The sequence below is a fragment of the Crocodylus siamensis genome, chromosome 4 (genome assembly GCF_052110815.1).
Source record: "Crocodylus siamensis isolate JL-2025a chromosome 4, ASM5211081v1, whole genome shotgun sequence".
In the NCBI taxonomy this organism is placed as follows: domain Eukaryota; kingdom Metazoa; phylum Chordata; order Crocodylia; family Crocodylidae; genus Crocodylus; species Crocodylus siamensis.
Genome location: NC_143398.1, coordinates 197514346 through 197528898, shown reverse-complemented (window position 1 = coordinate 197528898; position 14553 = coordinate 197514346). Strand labels below are relative to the sequence as shown.

Genomic DNA, 14553 nt, shown 5'->3' with positions numbered 1-14553 from the left:
CCTAGGGGTTTTGTAAAAGGCCAAACAAATAGCACTGTTCAAAATACAGTACTGGCTGGAACATTTTTGGCTAAATTTAAATTTCAGTTAAATATGCTACTTCATCCAGTATTTCTGTTTCATTTGTAAAGATGACCAGCTAGGGAGGAGGAGGACCCCAACTGAAAACCTGAGCTCAAGCCAGTAGTTTGACAGGATTTTCTTTTGCAAAACTGTTTTAAAGGGTGATTCTTGTTCCACACTGGAGCAAGAAACAAATTTTGAAACCTCAGAAGTTGCCAAGGGGAATTATTCTCCAGACAGCTCTATTAAAAGATAATATAGAACTGTCTGTCTTTACCATGCTGAACTAGCATAATGAGAGTGATAACAATAGTATACAATCAAATTCCCATAAAAACTGACAAGCAGTTTTACTCCTGATTTACATTGTTATAATGGAATTAAGACTCTGAGTGCGAGTGTCATTCATTAAAACCACCAGCACAAAATACCACTCAAACCAAACAGTTTAACAAATCAAGATGACATAGTGAGGAGAAAAGGGTTGACACTGTAAAAGATGTATAGTATGGGCTCCTGAGTGAAAGCATCATGCAACAAATTATACTAATTTTAGAAACACTTTTCTCCTTCCCTAACAGTGTAAGAAGATCAGATCACTGGATATATTTATACATTGTATAGTGGTTAGTAATTAAATTACTCTAATAGGATGACAACACATTGAAAGCTAAACACTGTCTGAGCATGTGAAGAACTGTTTTGCTGATTGCAAAGTTTTAAAGGATGGATACTGCACCGCTTCGATAGCTATTGCTAAAGTAGGAGGGTTACGTAATTTACTACTTCTCAAAAGATACTTTTATTTTCCAAAATGCTGCTGATTTCCATTAGTGGTCTGCCATAACTCATTAGCGTGTTCTGCAGGCCTCCTCCCCTCCCTTGCCCTTCTCCATGAAAATACAGACACAAACATTTCTTTTTATTTAGATCTCATAGAAAAAGGGGAAATTATTTCAGAGAGAAATGTTTTATGCATCAGATTAGAAATTGCCAAGGCTAAATTTACTTTATGCAGAAGATGTTTTAAATGCATAGTTAACAAAAACATTTTCTTTTTTAGGTGGGTAAATACATAGCTGGGTAGGAGAGAGAGAAAGACAAAGCAGTTAACTCACTGAGGGAGACTGGGTTTATAATCTAATCTAAGTAATGGGATAAGAACCTGTGGTCTGTGTTTAGACCATATTTAACACAATCCAGTCTGTGGATTTTTTGTTCTGCAGTTTTTCCTTCAAGTTCGTTTTGTCGTCAAAAAACAGCCACTGAAGTCAGTCCAGGAACATCCAGGGAGGTTGAAATGTTCTGCCTCAGGCTTGTCTCTCTAGTATTAATATCAGATCAGTGTTCATTCATTTACACGTAGGGATCACCCCATATGTCCAACGTAGACAGCAGAGGGGCTGTAAGCAGCTGATGCATATATGACATTAGGAGAGGTGCAGGTAAATGAACTTTGGATGTTACAATGCACGTTATTTGGTTCAAGGATAATGTGCCCTTTTAATGAGGGGGCACAGCTGGCCTCTGATATCTCCCAGCAGAGCCCCCTCCATTTTCCTCTCTCTTATTTCCCTATCATTTGTATTCAGATGATTGCTTCCTGCAGTCTCTTCATTGCATCTGATGAAGTAAGCCTTCTGCTTACAAAAGATATACTCTACAGCCCTGACTTAGTCAATAAAAGTGCAAATCTACCCTGCCTTCTGACTGACTTGAGACTTGCACAGTTAACTATCTCATTTAATGAGAAAGGTATTTGTTTCTGAAGGGTTGAATTTTGTAAAGATTTGTAACACCAAAAACAATCCACAAATGTATTTCTTAGCAAATTTTTAAAGCTCTTGGTTGTTTCTTTAATTCCCTAAAATCCTTAGATTTCAACTAGTAAAAAGATTGTAGTGTGTATCAATTGCATATATTTTAAATATTTTAACTATTGTATAATCTTATAAGGGGCAGTTATAGTCAAGAATTTGCATTGCTAAGAATTCTGCATTGCTGCAATAACCCTTTAAACTTTTTATCAGAAGGTATTGGGACAGATATCATCATTGGTATAATTCCACAGTTGTGATCTTACTAACATGAGTAAAGAATTAACAATGCATTTTTAAAATAGTAAAGTAACGAAGAAGTTTCTTGTTAAATCAGAACTGAAATTTCAAAAGCCACAAACCCCAAATTCGCTCTGATTTTTTAAGTTGATTCTGAATATGGCATAATGGTCTCTTCTGTCCCTACTGATTGCTTTCAATTAGTAAGGTGATCACGTAAGTTTGTTTAATTGTATCTGAATTATGACATCAAAACCCTGGTGATTTATCCCTGTTATATTTATAAAGCTCTTAATAGCCCTAAACAATAAATTATTTAAAATAAGAACAGAAACTCTGTATTAAAGAATGAAGTTACAAAATAGAGTCAACTTTTGTCAAACTAAGTAAGATTTTGCATTTAGTATGAAAGGCGGTAACAGAACTTCATAGTAAGGTCTGTGTAAACCTTCATAGTTTGTACTGAAAAATTTAGTAGGTTTATCATATTCTTGGTAAGACACCAAAATCTATTCTCACTTCCTGCTGAAATAAATCTAGAAAATTAAGTTATGAACATGTTAATGTTGAGACCTGTTAGATCTTTTGAATATCTAACAAAATTAGGTCGCATTAACCCAGCTCATTTTCTATAACTCGGCCTTGCTCTTTTACAAACAGCAGCAGAAGTAAGGCGTTACCAATAAATGCTTGTACATTACCTGGCAGTCTGGAGAGTTGTTAATGCCATTAAAAGCAATAAAATGTTGTTAGTTTAATATCAGTGCTTACGTTCTCAAATTAACATACTGTAAAGCTAACTATTATTCTTATTCTCCTAAGTATTATTTTCTGTCACCCAAATATATCTAGAAATAGTATTTTTCTACTTGACTAACACAAATCCAATATACAAATTGGCATTTGTGTCTGAACACTATTGTATGGTAGAAGAAGATTCAAGCTTTAGAAGACACCTAGTCAGGCTGCTACTGGACCAGTGCAGGCTTCTTAATGTGTAACATGCTTGTCTGTGCATGCTCAGCAGAGATTTCTTTCCTACATCTTTGTCTGCCTGCCATGGCATTTACTGCTGACAAAACAGAGACCATCTGCTTGTTATTTTCACCTCTTCATAGTTTTTAAATCCTTTATATTCTCATTGGGCATATGCACAAATCTGAAAACAGTCAAAGCATGTCTGAGAATACTGCTGACAACAAAACATTTGTTTATTTCTTTTTTATAGAAGTCTTCTTTGAACATTTCTTTCTTTATTCTTGGAATGTTTATTTCTAATTTAAGAACTATGAAAAAAGCCAGATGGAGAACTTGAAGAATGAAGGCTTTTTATCTACCAAGCAGGTACAGCATATGCAGCTTTCTCTTTGTAACACTGTCAATACACCCTCACCTCTAAAGAAAACTTATAGATGTATGAGTCTGTAGCTTTTTTCAGTGTCCATTTTATCTGCAAATACCAAACCTGTTGCTGTGACATAGGTATTTCAAAAAAGGGTGTTATGTTAGTCCCAAAAATTCACACCACAGGAACTTTGCTTCATGTATATGAAATATTTGGATGGGTCAATAGATTACAAACTGAGAGAGAACAGAGAGCTTTAGGAAGCCAGAAGAGGTCCAAATACATTGCTCCAAACTTCCTAGTGTAGGATCTTGTTGCTGTACAAATCCCAATATGCTGCCTGCCCTGGGGAGTACACTAAAAGGCTGTGATTACATTGCTAATTAGGTTCATCTTTATGTCCTCCCTCAAGCTCACACTTACTGTACAATGCTGTCATTTGTCTGTCTTAAATCCAGAGGGTGTACTAAACTTCAAACCCCCAATTCAAGCTTGATTTCTTAGGCATGTCTTCCCTACAGCATATTTGAAACTCACCCTGGCATGGCAGGCCACAGGCATAGTGAGTCCTCCAGCAGAAATCCCACAGTTCCCTGTCCCTGACTTGACTTCCAGACCTTCTAGAACCCACTTCCTCTCACCAATGCCTGTTATTCGAGCAGGAGAAGCAAATATTCTGCAGACTAATTCCTAGATTAAAAGGACTCTGTATGAAAAACAGGAAGTATGACTGCTTTAACCCACAATGTAAGATATGGATGTTAAAGGGCAGTTTATGGGCTCAGGGTGATCTTCAGAGTCAGCTGTACTGCTCCAAACTAAATGATAACAAATGGAGAAGGTGTGGTCTGGGACCTGATTCATCATCTCTTTGCAAAGGGACACCCTCAGGGAGTTGCTTGTGTAACTACTAAGGAGGATTAGAGCTGCACCCTGAAATAACTCTTGATAAAATGTGAAGTGCAAACAGCACCTGCCCTCCTCCAGGCTGAATCCTCCCTCCACAACAAGAATCAGTATAGTTCAGAAAACAGTAATTTATGCTTCCATGCATCATCTTTTGGGCTATGGACAGACATCCAAAAACCCTGAGCCTGAATTGATTTAATCTTTGCATGCCAGTTTGTAACCACGCAGACATCCCTTCTGGACTGACGAAATGCAGGCGTATGTCTTCAGTGTCTCAGGCTAGAAGCCAGAGAGTACCAGAGCAACCCTCCCTTCCCTTCTTCAGTGCTGAGCTGAGGAGGCGTGTGTGGCCAGGCTCTGGCAGGATGCTCTAATTAGAGAGGGGTCCCCTCACCACTTGCTGTCCCTCTTGTCAGAGATGGAGCCAGCAGGGAGTTGCACAGCATTTACTTACACAGAAGGGAGTTACACAGCATTTATCAGCCCATCAGCAAAAAAAAAAGCCTCTCTCATTAGTTTAAGCTCCTCTTGAAAAACTTTTTCCAAGGGAGGAACAGAGGGACCAGCTGATTAGTTCCAAAAATCCTTAAGCAGACACTGTAATGTCTGCCTTACACAGACACTTGTCAGCATTAGCTAGCATATGACATGCTGACTGGTCTATACTGTGGGAGAGAGGAGTGAGGGATCCCTGCCTGAGCGGTGAGGGGGAGATGTGGCCTGCTGTACCTGCAAGTCTCTGCTGGAGCTCCAGCCAGGGAATGGAGAGGTGGGGCCAGCTTTGCTGTGGAGCCAAGAGGCCCACCCAAGGCTGCAAAGCATCTGGGATGCTGGAGGACTCTGGTTTAAGTTAAACCAGGAAGGGGCCTGGGACAGGCATTGCATAAACCGGTTTGACCCAAATCAGTTGAGTCTGATACTACATTCAACCAGGTTTATCTCAAACTAGTTTCAGTCATTTTCAAACTAGTTTATATGCACTAAATGTCTGTTCTATTACAGTTTTAAACCAGTTTCTGATCACTTAAACTGGTTTATGTGTAATGTCTGTCTCTAGCCTTAGTAAATTGACACCATGGTATTAGGAGCTACAGGCCTGAGGATTGTGACATGCAAACATGCAAAGTGGTCTGAAGTCTTCCATTGTCTCTGTCTGGTACCTAAATAAATCTCTGCTCACATACTGAGAAGTTCGTCTGAGAACAGAAGACATGAAGGTTATGCAGGAAGAGCAAAGGCAACAATATTTAGGATCCCAGTATTCAAAGTTTGTTTGGTCTTGTATTTCATTCCTAATGCTATGCAGCAACCAGATTATCACTACTGCCAGAACATCTCCTAAAACAGAGGGAAAATGTGTAAAAACAAAAGCTATTAAGTACAATGAATGGCACAAAAAGAAGACACCCAGTGTGCACCACTAGTGTAAGACACATCACAGAAAGAAAACAAGCACAAAGCTTGTGATAATGTTTTTTTATTTCAAATGTGCTTATTTTCCCCATGGTAGTTTTAGCTGAGTCATGCAAAGTTGAAAGCATTAAACAATAGAACATATATATAAGATTAAAAGCAGTAGATGTGCTAAAAAAAGGGTTTGGAGTACTTATATGAACTTTCAGCTCTCAATCAAGTTATAATGCAGCCATGGAAAATGAAAGCACTTTTTGCCTGGAGGCTTACAATGCTATCATTAGATGTAATGCCATTAAGGCTAATGGCATTTCATAGGCGTAAGTGAAATCAGGATCTAGCCCTTCCTTGTGTCTTGAAGGCTAGAATGAACAACTGTTTCCTTTTCATGGGCACTCTGCTGAGCGGATAGCCTTAATGTAGGCTGTTCTTGTATGTTCTATTTTGGGAAACCCCACTGAGGTCTATTTAACTCCTAATTTATAGCAAGTGCCTTATGCTACAACAGGAAACAAACCTAGACCGTAAGAATAGCCTGAGAAAGAGGAAGAACTACCCTGTAAAGTTGCTAAGGGAATGGGGGGAGGAATAGGGAAAATGGTAAGGTCATATTAAGGAGAGAGGTTTGATTGAATTATATATTAATAATAGCCATTTGAGATGCAGTGAAACCTCAAAGAACTACCAGATATGTTTCTATAACTGCAAAATGAACACGGCCTGCTCACACAGATGTGCTGCATTGGTCTAGCTGTCAGTGTCATAGATCTGGCAATTCTATTTTATTTTACTTTTTTAGAAATTGAAAGTACCATTTTGAATTACACTACTGGTCCCTCTTTCATGTTTCCAGTAGCAGCCAGTATTGGTTATTGAAAATACTGGATCCCTCTTAAATATGGCCTTTGACTGCTGGAGTTTTCAAAATGAAATTAGTAGTATCCACTACAAAGTTAAAAATGACATGCAGTACACCTAGGTGCTGGCTGCTGTATGCTTGCTTTACTAGTTATAAGCTCATTTATGTGTTTATAGTTCTGAAAGCTGTTGGACTGATCTCTCTGAACAGGTACAAGGCAGAAAGCTGCAGTAATCAGCTGCCGCATACAGCCCAGAAATCCTAGATACCAGCAGTCTCAATGGCAGTTTCCCATTATAGCCCGTTCTTGTTCTTGTCCGAGTCTCTACTGAAACTACCAGCAGAGGCTGCTTACACTGGTAATTTCCTTGTGTGATCACTACGTGCAATAATCAACCCTCAGGGCACCTCTGCTAGCAACAACTGTCAGTTCCTACTGATCAACCTGGTGTTTCACCAGTAACCTACAAGTTAAATGTACTTTTGATAATCTCCTGAGCTTCTTAGTGATTTTAGCATTCCTGAACAGCTTAGAATTCAACTGACTTTTATTGTTGATGTAAGGAATATTAAGCCTCATATTAAGAATAGACTGTATGATAGAGATGTATATAGGTATGTTTATTATAATGCTGTTTTCATTTATTTTTTAAGGCCCTCAAGCCTTTGCCTGTAGTTACTTAGAATTTAAAATATATTTATTAGTTTTACATCAAAAGACTAGAAAAAAAGTTTCAGGATACTTTACCTGGGATAAGGGAGAAAAGTACACCCTGATATTAATAAAAGAAATAATAATAACATTATCATTATTACTAATACATTATTAATATATATTATTAATATATCAATAATAATTATATTAATAATTATCTTTTAAGAATAAAAGAAAGTGTATGTGAAGTCTTTCATATGTAACTCACAACCACAGACCTGTCTGTCTATATCTTGTCTGCCTTTTGTATGTGGACCTGTTATTGAAGCACCTGCCCCCCTCACACATCTATCCCCTCCACCCACCCACACCCACACCCACACCCACACCCCCCAGACAGTTCCCAAACCCTGGCCTTCTAACCCCCATCCCCTATAGACTAACCTGCATGCAGCTGCTGAGGCTGCTTTCACCACCCTGCCTGGCTGCGTGCTGGCTGTGTGTCGCACGCACACTCGCATGTGTCCCCTGCCTTACAGATTCACAGAAGTTCAGGGCTGGAAGGGACCTTGTGAGATCATTGGGTCCAGCCCCTGCTCTGGGAAGGAAAGACTGCTGGGGTCAAATAACCCTAGCAAGGTGTGTGTCCAGTTTCCTTTTGAAGATCTCTAGGGTAAGTGCCTGTACCAGCCCTGCTGGAAGTCTGTTCCAGAGTCTGGTCACACAAACTGTAAAGAAGTTTTTCCTTATATCCAGTCTGAAACCTGCTTGTAGGAGTTTACGACCATTGTTCCTGGTTTTTTCCCTGGGGCGCTTTGGTGACTAGTTGTTTACCTAGCCCCTGATGGTCACCCCTAATATATTTTTAAGCTGCCACCAAATCCCCACAAAGTCTTCTCTTTTCTAGGCTGAACAGTCCCATATCTGTCAGTTTTTTCTCATACGGCTTGCTTTTCAGGCCCCTAATCATATGAGTGGTTCATCTCTGGACTCTCGCAAGCTTTTCCACATCCTTCTTGAACTGAACACAGTACTCCAGCTGCGGCCTCACCAGTGCTGAGTAGAGTGGGAGAATAACTTCTTTAGTTTTGCTTGAGATGCAACGGTCGATGCATGCCGGAGTATTGTTTGCTCTGCTATCTGTAGAATCACACTAGTGGCTCATATTCATTTTATGGTCAAGTGTAACCCCTAGGTTCCTTTCAGATGTGGTGCTAACTAGTGTAACACTACTGAGCCTGTAAATTTGTTGCATATTTTTCCTTCCCAGATGGAGCACTTTACACTTCTTGGTGTTGAACAGCCTCTGGTTCTAGTCCACCCATCTAACTAATCTGTCTAGGTCTGCCTAATCTGTCACTGGCCTACCCTGAGGCATGGCCATACTTCCCCACAGCTTAGTGCCAGTGGTTAACTTTGCCAGTGTGCTTTTCACCCCCATATCCAGATCATTGATGAAGAGGTTGAAAAGCACTGGCCCAAGTACCAAACCCTGGGGGACTCTACTGGCTACCTCCTGCCAGGTCAGCACAGATCTGTCTATCAGTACTCTCTGGGTCTGACCCTGCAGCCAGCTTCCCACCCATCTGACCATTGAATTCCTGAGCCCATAGTCCCCTAGTTTCACCTGGAGAGCCTCATGGGGCACCAAGTCAAAGGCCTTTCTAAAGTCCAAGTAAATGATGTTGACCTAATCTCCCTTTTTCAGGTGGTGAGTAACCTGGTTGTAGAAGGAAAGGAGGTCAGTCAAACATGACCTACCAGTGACATAACCATGCTGGCTGTCATTCAGAATTTTGCCTTCTACTAACTTATCACATATGGACTTCTTGAGAAATTTTTTGAGGGTTTTTCCTGGGATTGAGGTCAGGCTGATTAGCCCGTAGTTCCCTGGTTCCTCTCTTCTCCCCTTCTTGAAGATGGGCACAACACTGGCCCTCTTTCAGTCTTCTGGGACCTCTCCTGAGCACCGTGACTTCTCATAGAGGTTTGCCAGTGATGACTTCAGGTAGTTTGTTCAGCACTCTCGGATGGAGGTAATCTGGTCCTGCTGATTTATAGATATCCAGCCTCTCTAGCTGTTCTTCCACCAGCTCAACATTGACAGTTGGCAGGTGATCATCCCTACTGTGACTGTTCTATGTCATGTTTGCATTTGCAAGCTATCACTCTTAGACTGGTGGAGTACAGATGCGAAGTACTCATTCAGGAGTTCAGTTTTCTCCTTGGTGTCAGTGATCTGATGTCCAGCTTCATTGAGCAGTGGTCCCACATTTCCACTGGTTTTCCTCCTGTTACCTACGTATCTATAAAAAACTTCTTATTGTCTTTGATTTCAGTTGCTAACCTAAATTTAGTCACCACCTTTGCTTATCTAATCTACCCCCTACAAGTGTGGGCCAATCCCACGTAGTTCTCCTTGGGGCCTGTTCCTAGCTTCCATCATTGGTAAGCCTCCCTTTTCTTTTTTCAGAAGAGCTGCAACTTCTCTATTGAGCCAAGATGGCCTCCCAGCCCCTGTCACCTCTAGTCACCCTCCTGTGCTCCCACCAGCAGAGCAGAGCAAAATCCAGGACATTTATTCAAATTTAGAAAAAAAACACTTGGACAGAGATTGGAGGCTCCAAAAAGAGAACATGTCCAGGAAAATCCAGAAGTATGGTAACCCTAGTTTAATTTTAGGTCTAAAATGCTCATATCCAAGATTTTAAGTCTATGTACAGACCTGACACTTAATGAACTTTAAGCATGCAGAAATTGCTTTACACCCATAACAAAACAGATAGTCATGGCACATAAAGCTCTTTAAAAATTGTGGATCCTGCTCTAAGTTAGGATCTGTTAGTACACATGCTGGATGGATGTGTACTAAGCAAAAGTGCACCTGTTAGAGTGCTTTGTTGAACGTTTGTGCCAGGTCCCATTGAGAGTTAACTTAGAGCTCAATCACTGCCACCCCAGGTGCTGTTGCACAGGGCTGCTCTATCCTTGGGCAAAACTCATTTGCTTTACCCAAGTACCAGGTTGTCCCTCCCCCTCGGCCATCACTGACCTGAGCCAGTGACAGCCTCTGATGCCAGCCCCACATGCAGCCTGGCCGGGGCAGTGGCAAGGGGGGTTTCTATCCCTGCAGCTGCCCTGGTCCTATGGTGCACTGCAATCTGGCCAGGGGTGGCTGCAGGGGAAGGAGTTCAGGGTCTCTCTCCTGGCAGCCAGTTCTGGAGTGGCCCCTCTCCCCAGCCCTACCTCATCCCCCCACCAGCTGGTGACAGTCAGCAGTGGCTGGGGGAGAGGGGGGAAGAGACCTCCCACTGCAAGGACCCGCCCCCGCCCCAGCTTCCTGGCTTGGGGATCACTGGGCCAGGGGAGTTGGCCCACATCTGCACAGCATGTCCTCTTTCCCCCATGGCCCAGCTCCTGGAGCACCAAAACATTGAGCGAGGCAACTCTTGCAGCTGCTGACTGTTTCTGTCAAGAGGCTGGTGAGGGGGGAAAGGGACCCCCCCCCCATGCTTCAAGGACCTCCCCCACAACTTGCTAGCTGGAGTCTTGAGGGAGCTGGGTTGGATCTGCATGGTGGGGGCTCCCTCCCTCCACAGTCCCAGTTCCTGGTGTGAGGAAACACCAGGCTGGGCTGCCTCTTCTGCAGCTGCTGGCTGCCACTGTCAAAAGGATTGACTGGAGGGGAAAGGGAGATCATCCCACCACAGGGACCTGTCCTGGCTCCCCCAAAGATCCCACTTAGAAAGCCGACTCCCTTTTCTCCTGCTGCTATCAGTCACCAGTTGGCAGGGCTGTAGGGCGGAGGGGCAGCACTCCAGCAGCCACCTGGGAGGTATGTGGGGGTGCCCCCACCTGCTCACCTTGGCCAGTGCAGACAGGCACAACGCCCACCCCCTTCCCTCCACCAAACAGCACATGTCTGTTTAGTTGGAATACGCTCTAACTTACAGTACTTTAAAGTGCAATAGTTGAGCACTTTCTTCCAGGGGCTTTTTGAACATCTGTACTTAGCCTAAGGGCTTTGTAAGTCACAACCATTTAACATGTTCTTAAACATGACTTGTCTCTGATTATTCTAGAGTAAGACATCAATTAAAATGTGTTATTTTTTTAAAATCAGTTTCATACTCTAGACTAAACCAATGCTTAAAAATTTTTGTGATACTTTACTGTTATGAAGTGTTTTGTTGACAAGTTTCTGCCCTCACTATACAGTTGCTAGATTTTGCAAATTATTCAATCAAACAAGACACTAACTAGATTTCTCCTCATGCTGTTTGTAGGCATTACATTAACTACCTAGCAAATGTTGCTACCTGTCTATATTCATAACTTACCACCTGCTCAAGGTATACAACCACAGAAGTGATTGCAATATGCCTTATTACAAATGCAGTAATATTTTTCACTTATACATGTACAAAACAAACAAAAGTTCTGTCCTGACTTTCTGACTTACATTGGATTTAGGGATAGATTCCTTTTTTGTTACCTCTTGTTCCATTTGTTTTGTCTATATGCCCTAACTCAGCTCCCTGTGAAATGCATGGTAAAATGTCCATTGAGTTTAGAGATAGCAGAGTTACGCCAATCTTGCATCCTTCTGAAATCCCACCCATGATATTAAAAACAGAAATGGGTCTGTATCAAAATCAGAGATCCAAACTTCTCTGAGTTTTGGTGAGGTTCAGATCTAGATATGAAGTCTTCAGCTTTTCCCTCTCTGTTTTAAATCATTGCCCCAGATCCAAATTCTTCTAAATTATAGGAAAGTGCATGTCTTCTTTGCAGTAATGGCCTTTCTTTAAAAATTAAAATCTCTTATTCTTAGTCATGAATTCAACAATTTCCCATTTCATCTTTAATTATTATTCCCCTTCCCTATACAAATAATTTGCAGATCTTGCTTGTATCTTATTTAAATGTTCTCCCCTCATTTTCTCTTATAAATGACATCCATCTTCATCCTAAGTAAAGCTGTTGCAGTTCCTCGTCATCTGTCCTTGTCTTTCTTAAACTGATGCTCATTCTTTTTCTCATGCTCTCTTTCTTCTTTGTGGGGGACAATACATTGTGTTGAAGGAAACTGATATATCATTTGCTGCTACAGGCTTATATCCAATCTTTTGTCCTTTGACCAGTCGGTTGGAGTGCTCTGCCTTAGCTGCAAGTTTTAGTTTAAACCTTTGTTGCAAGAGCTTTCTATGATTCTGCTCAGGAGGCATTCATTTGAAGCAAAGATGTATGTTAGGTCACTTATTTTTGAATACCCCGGTCATGAACTTCTTACATAAGCCATATGAGCAACATAAGCCTTCTCCCAGCCTGGCTTAGCTTGATGGAAGTAAAAGCCGTGGTAGTATATGTGAAGTAAAATTATGGAAGTAGGATTGTGAGCTGTGAATAACACCAATGTGTCCTTTTAATGTAAGGAAATAGGTGGGAATTGATTCAGCACAAAAATGTAACCAAATTGGGAAAACCTGTATTAGGTATATAATCTATGATCAAGTTGTATGAAATTGGACTTCCATGAGGTCAACACTGAAAGAAGAACTACATCAATGAAGTCCCTGAAGGAGCAGTGAAGCCTAGCCAGCAGACCTCTCCTCCTTCATAGCCAAGGCTATATAAGCAGTATCCTTACTTACTGATGTAAATAAGCCATTGCTATAGTGTATCCCAATAAAACTTTTGATTAGTGACTGGAATAGTCTCAGTAGTCATTAGTCTCACTCTCAACCTTCTACAGTCTACAGCCTACAGCCTACAGTCCACAAATAACATTTCTGGGTGAAGAGGACATGCAAAGTAAAAATAATTAGATTTTGAAGATATTATTATTGCTATTATTTTTCAAACTGCTTCTCTGGGATGGAGGCTCTGTAAACTTAAAAGAAGGCACAGCCCTTGTCCTCAAACACTTTATTGTTTAAATCTGAGATTGACAGCATGGCAGAGGCCCATATAATTAGCAGTTCATAATGAAGGAACTCACATATATCTATGTAGGATTATTATTGAAAAGCTTCCAGGAAGAAGTATATTTTATGAAGGTATTTGAAACAAAAGAGGATGGTTAGTTGGGTTGAAAGTTGGAAGGGGGAATTACGCTCACACTGCATAAAAATAGAATTAATTCACCCCTACTGTCATTTCTACCCCAAAATCTGAAAACTTCTTGATTTGTGTTCATCAATAATTAAGGGCCCATCAGCAATACTCAGAGGGAGCTTACATTGCACTTTTGAGCAGCCTGTTAGTAATGTACAGTGGATAGATCCTCTTTTTCAAATCCCAGGGCACCAGGCCATGCAATGCTAGTATTGCATTTTCAATTAGCTACTGAGTGAATGCTTGGCATATGTAGAAGTGAACTGGTACACAATTAGCTTATTGTTCCTTTCAGCTTTGTGCTGAGAGGATCTGAAGGACTGGAGACACACACACACACACACACACACACACACACACACACACACACACACACACACACACACACACACACACACACACACACACACACACACACACACACAATTTGTCAAGCCAGAGGCATTTCTGTGGATGTGGAATGAGGGAGCTGCTCAGCTCATACAGATTCACTTGCTAACTCAGGAATTACAGCTGTTATTAAGAAGCACTCACTGTGGCTTTAGGGAGTGCGCCAGGGGATAATAACAGAAACAACTCTCTTATTTCAGACGTTCTGGGCTCTTTTCTCTTCTGATTCTCCTTATTGTTATTATGGAGCCCAACAGTCCTAAAAAGATACAGTTTGCTGTGCCATTATTTCAGAGTCAAATAGATCCTGAAGCAGCTGAACAGGTAAGCAAGCCAGGTTTTTTTCTTTACCTAGGGAACAAGGTGTGGGTGATAACAGGTAATATTCCTGGTCTAAATATTTCTTGGTGTAAAATGAAATTAAATCCACTGATTTATGTGTGGTATAAACAAAGTAGCGGAGAGCAGGATTTGTCCTGTTGTTAAAATGCTTGTTTCTTATTTATGCAGGTTTTTAAAAGTGTATCTTAGCTGTTGTATGTTGTTTTTAGAAAAGGTAAGCACACTTGATATGAGCACATCATCTCAAACTCTCTGTTTGTGCAAAAATAGTTAAAATGCATTGTTTAAGATATTCTGACATACATTTGGTAGTATGAATTAATGGAAATATTGTATAGTCAGGTTAGAAGACAAGGCACTTGCCATTTACTTTGACATGGGAGCAAATCATTCGAATTCTGCA

At 41.0% G+C, this 14553-nt stretch overlaps 1 protein-coding gene across 2 annotated transcripts in view; it reads left to right on the top strand.

Moving 5' to 3' along the window:
• Nucleotides 1-13852: 13852 nt before the first annotated feature.
• The window catches only part of PPP1R1C (protein phosphatase 1 regulatory inhibitor subunit 1C), a 97259-nt gene continuing 96558 nt past the window's right edge, over nt 13853-14553 (top strand). The window contains exon 1 of one of the 2 annotated variants that reach the window (XM_090041243.1): nt 13853-14132. In XM_090041243.1, the coding sequence (XP_089897369.1) occupies nt 14052-14132 (81 nt within the window). In that variant the 5' untranslated portion in view covers nt 13853-14051. The remainder of the gene's footprint in view (nt 14133-14553) is intronic. The other variant, XM_090041242.1, reaches the window with a different exon arrangement.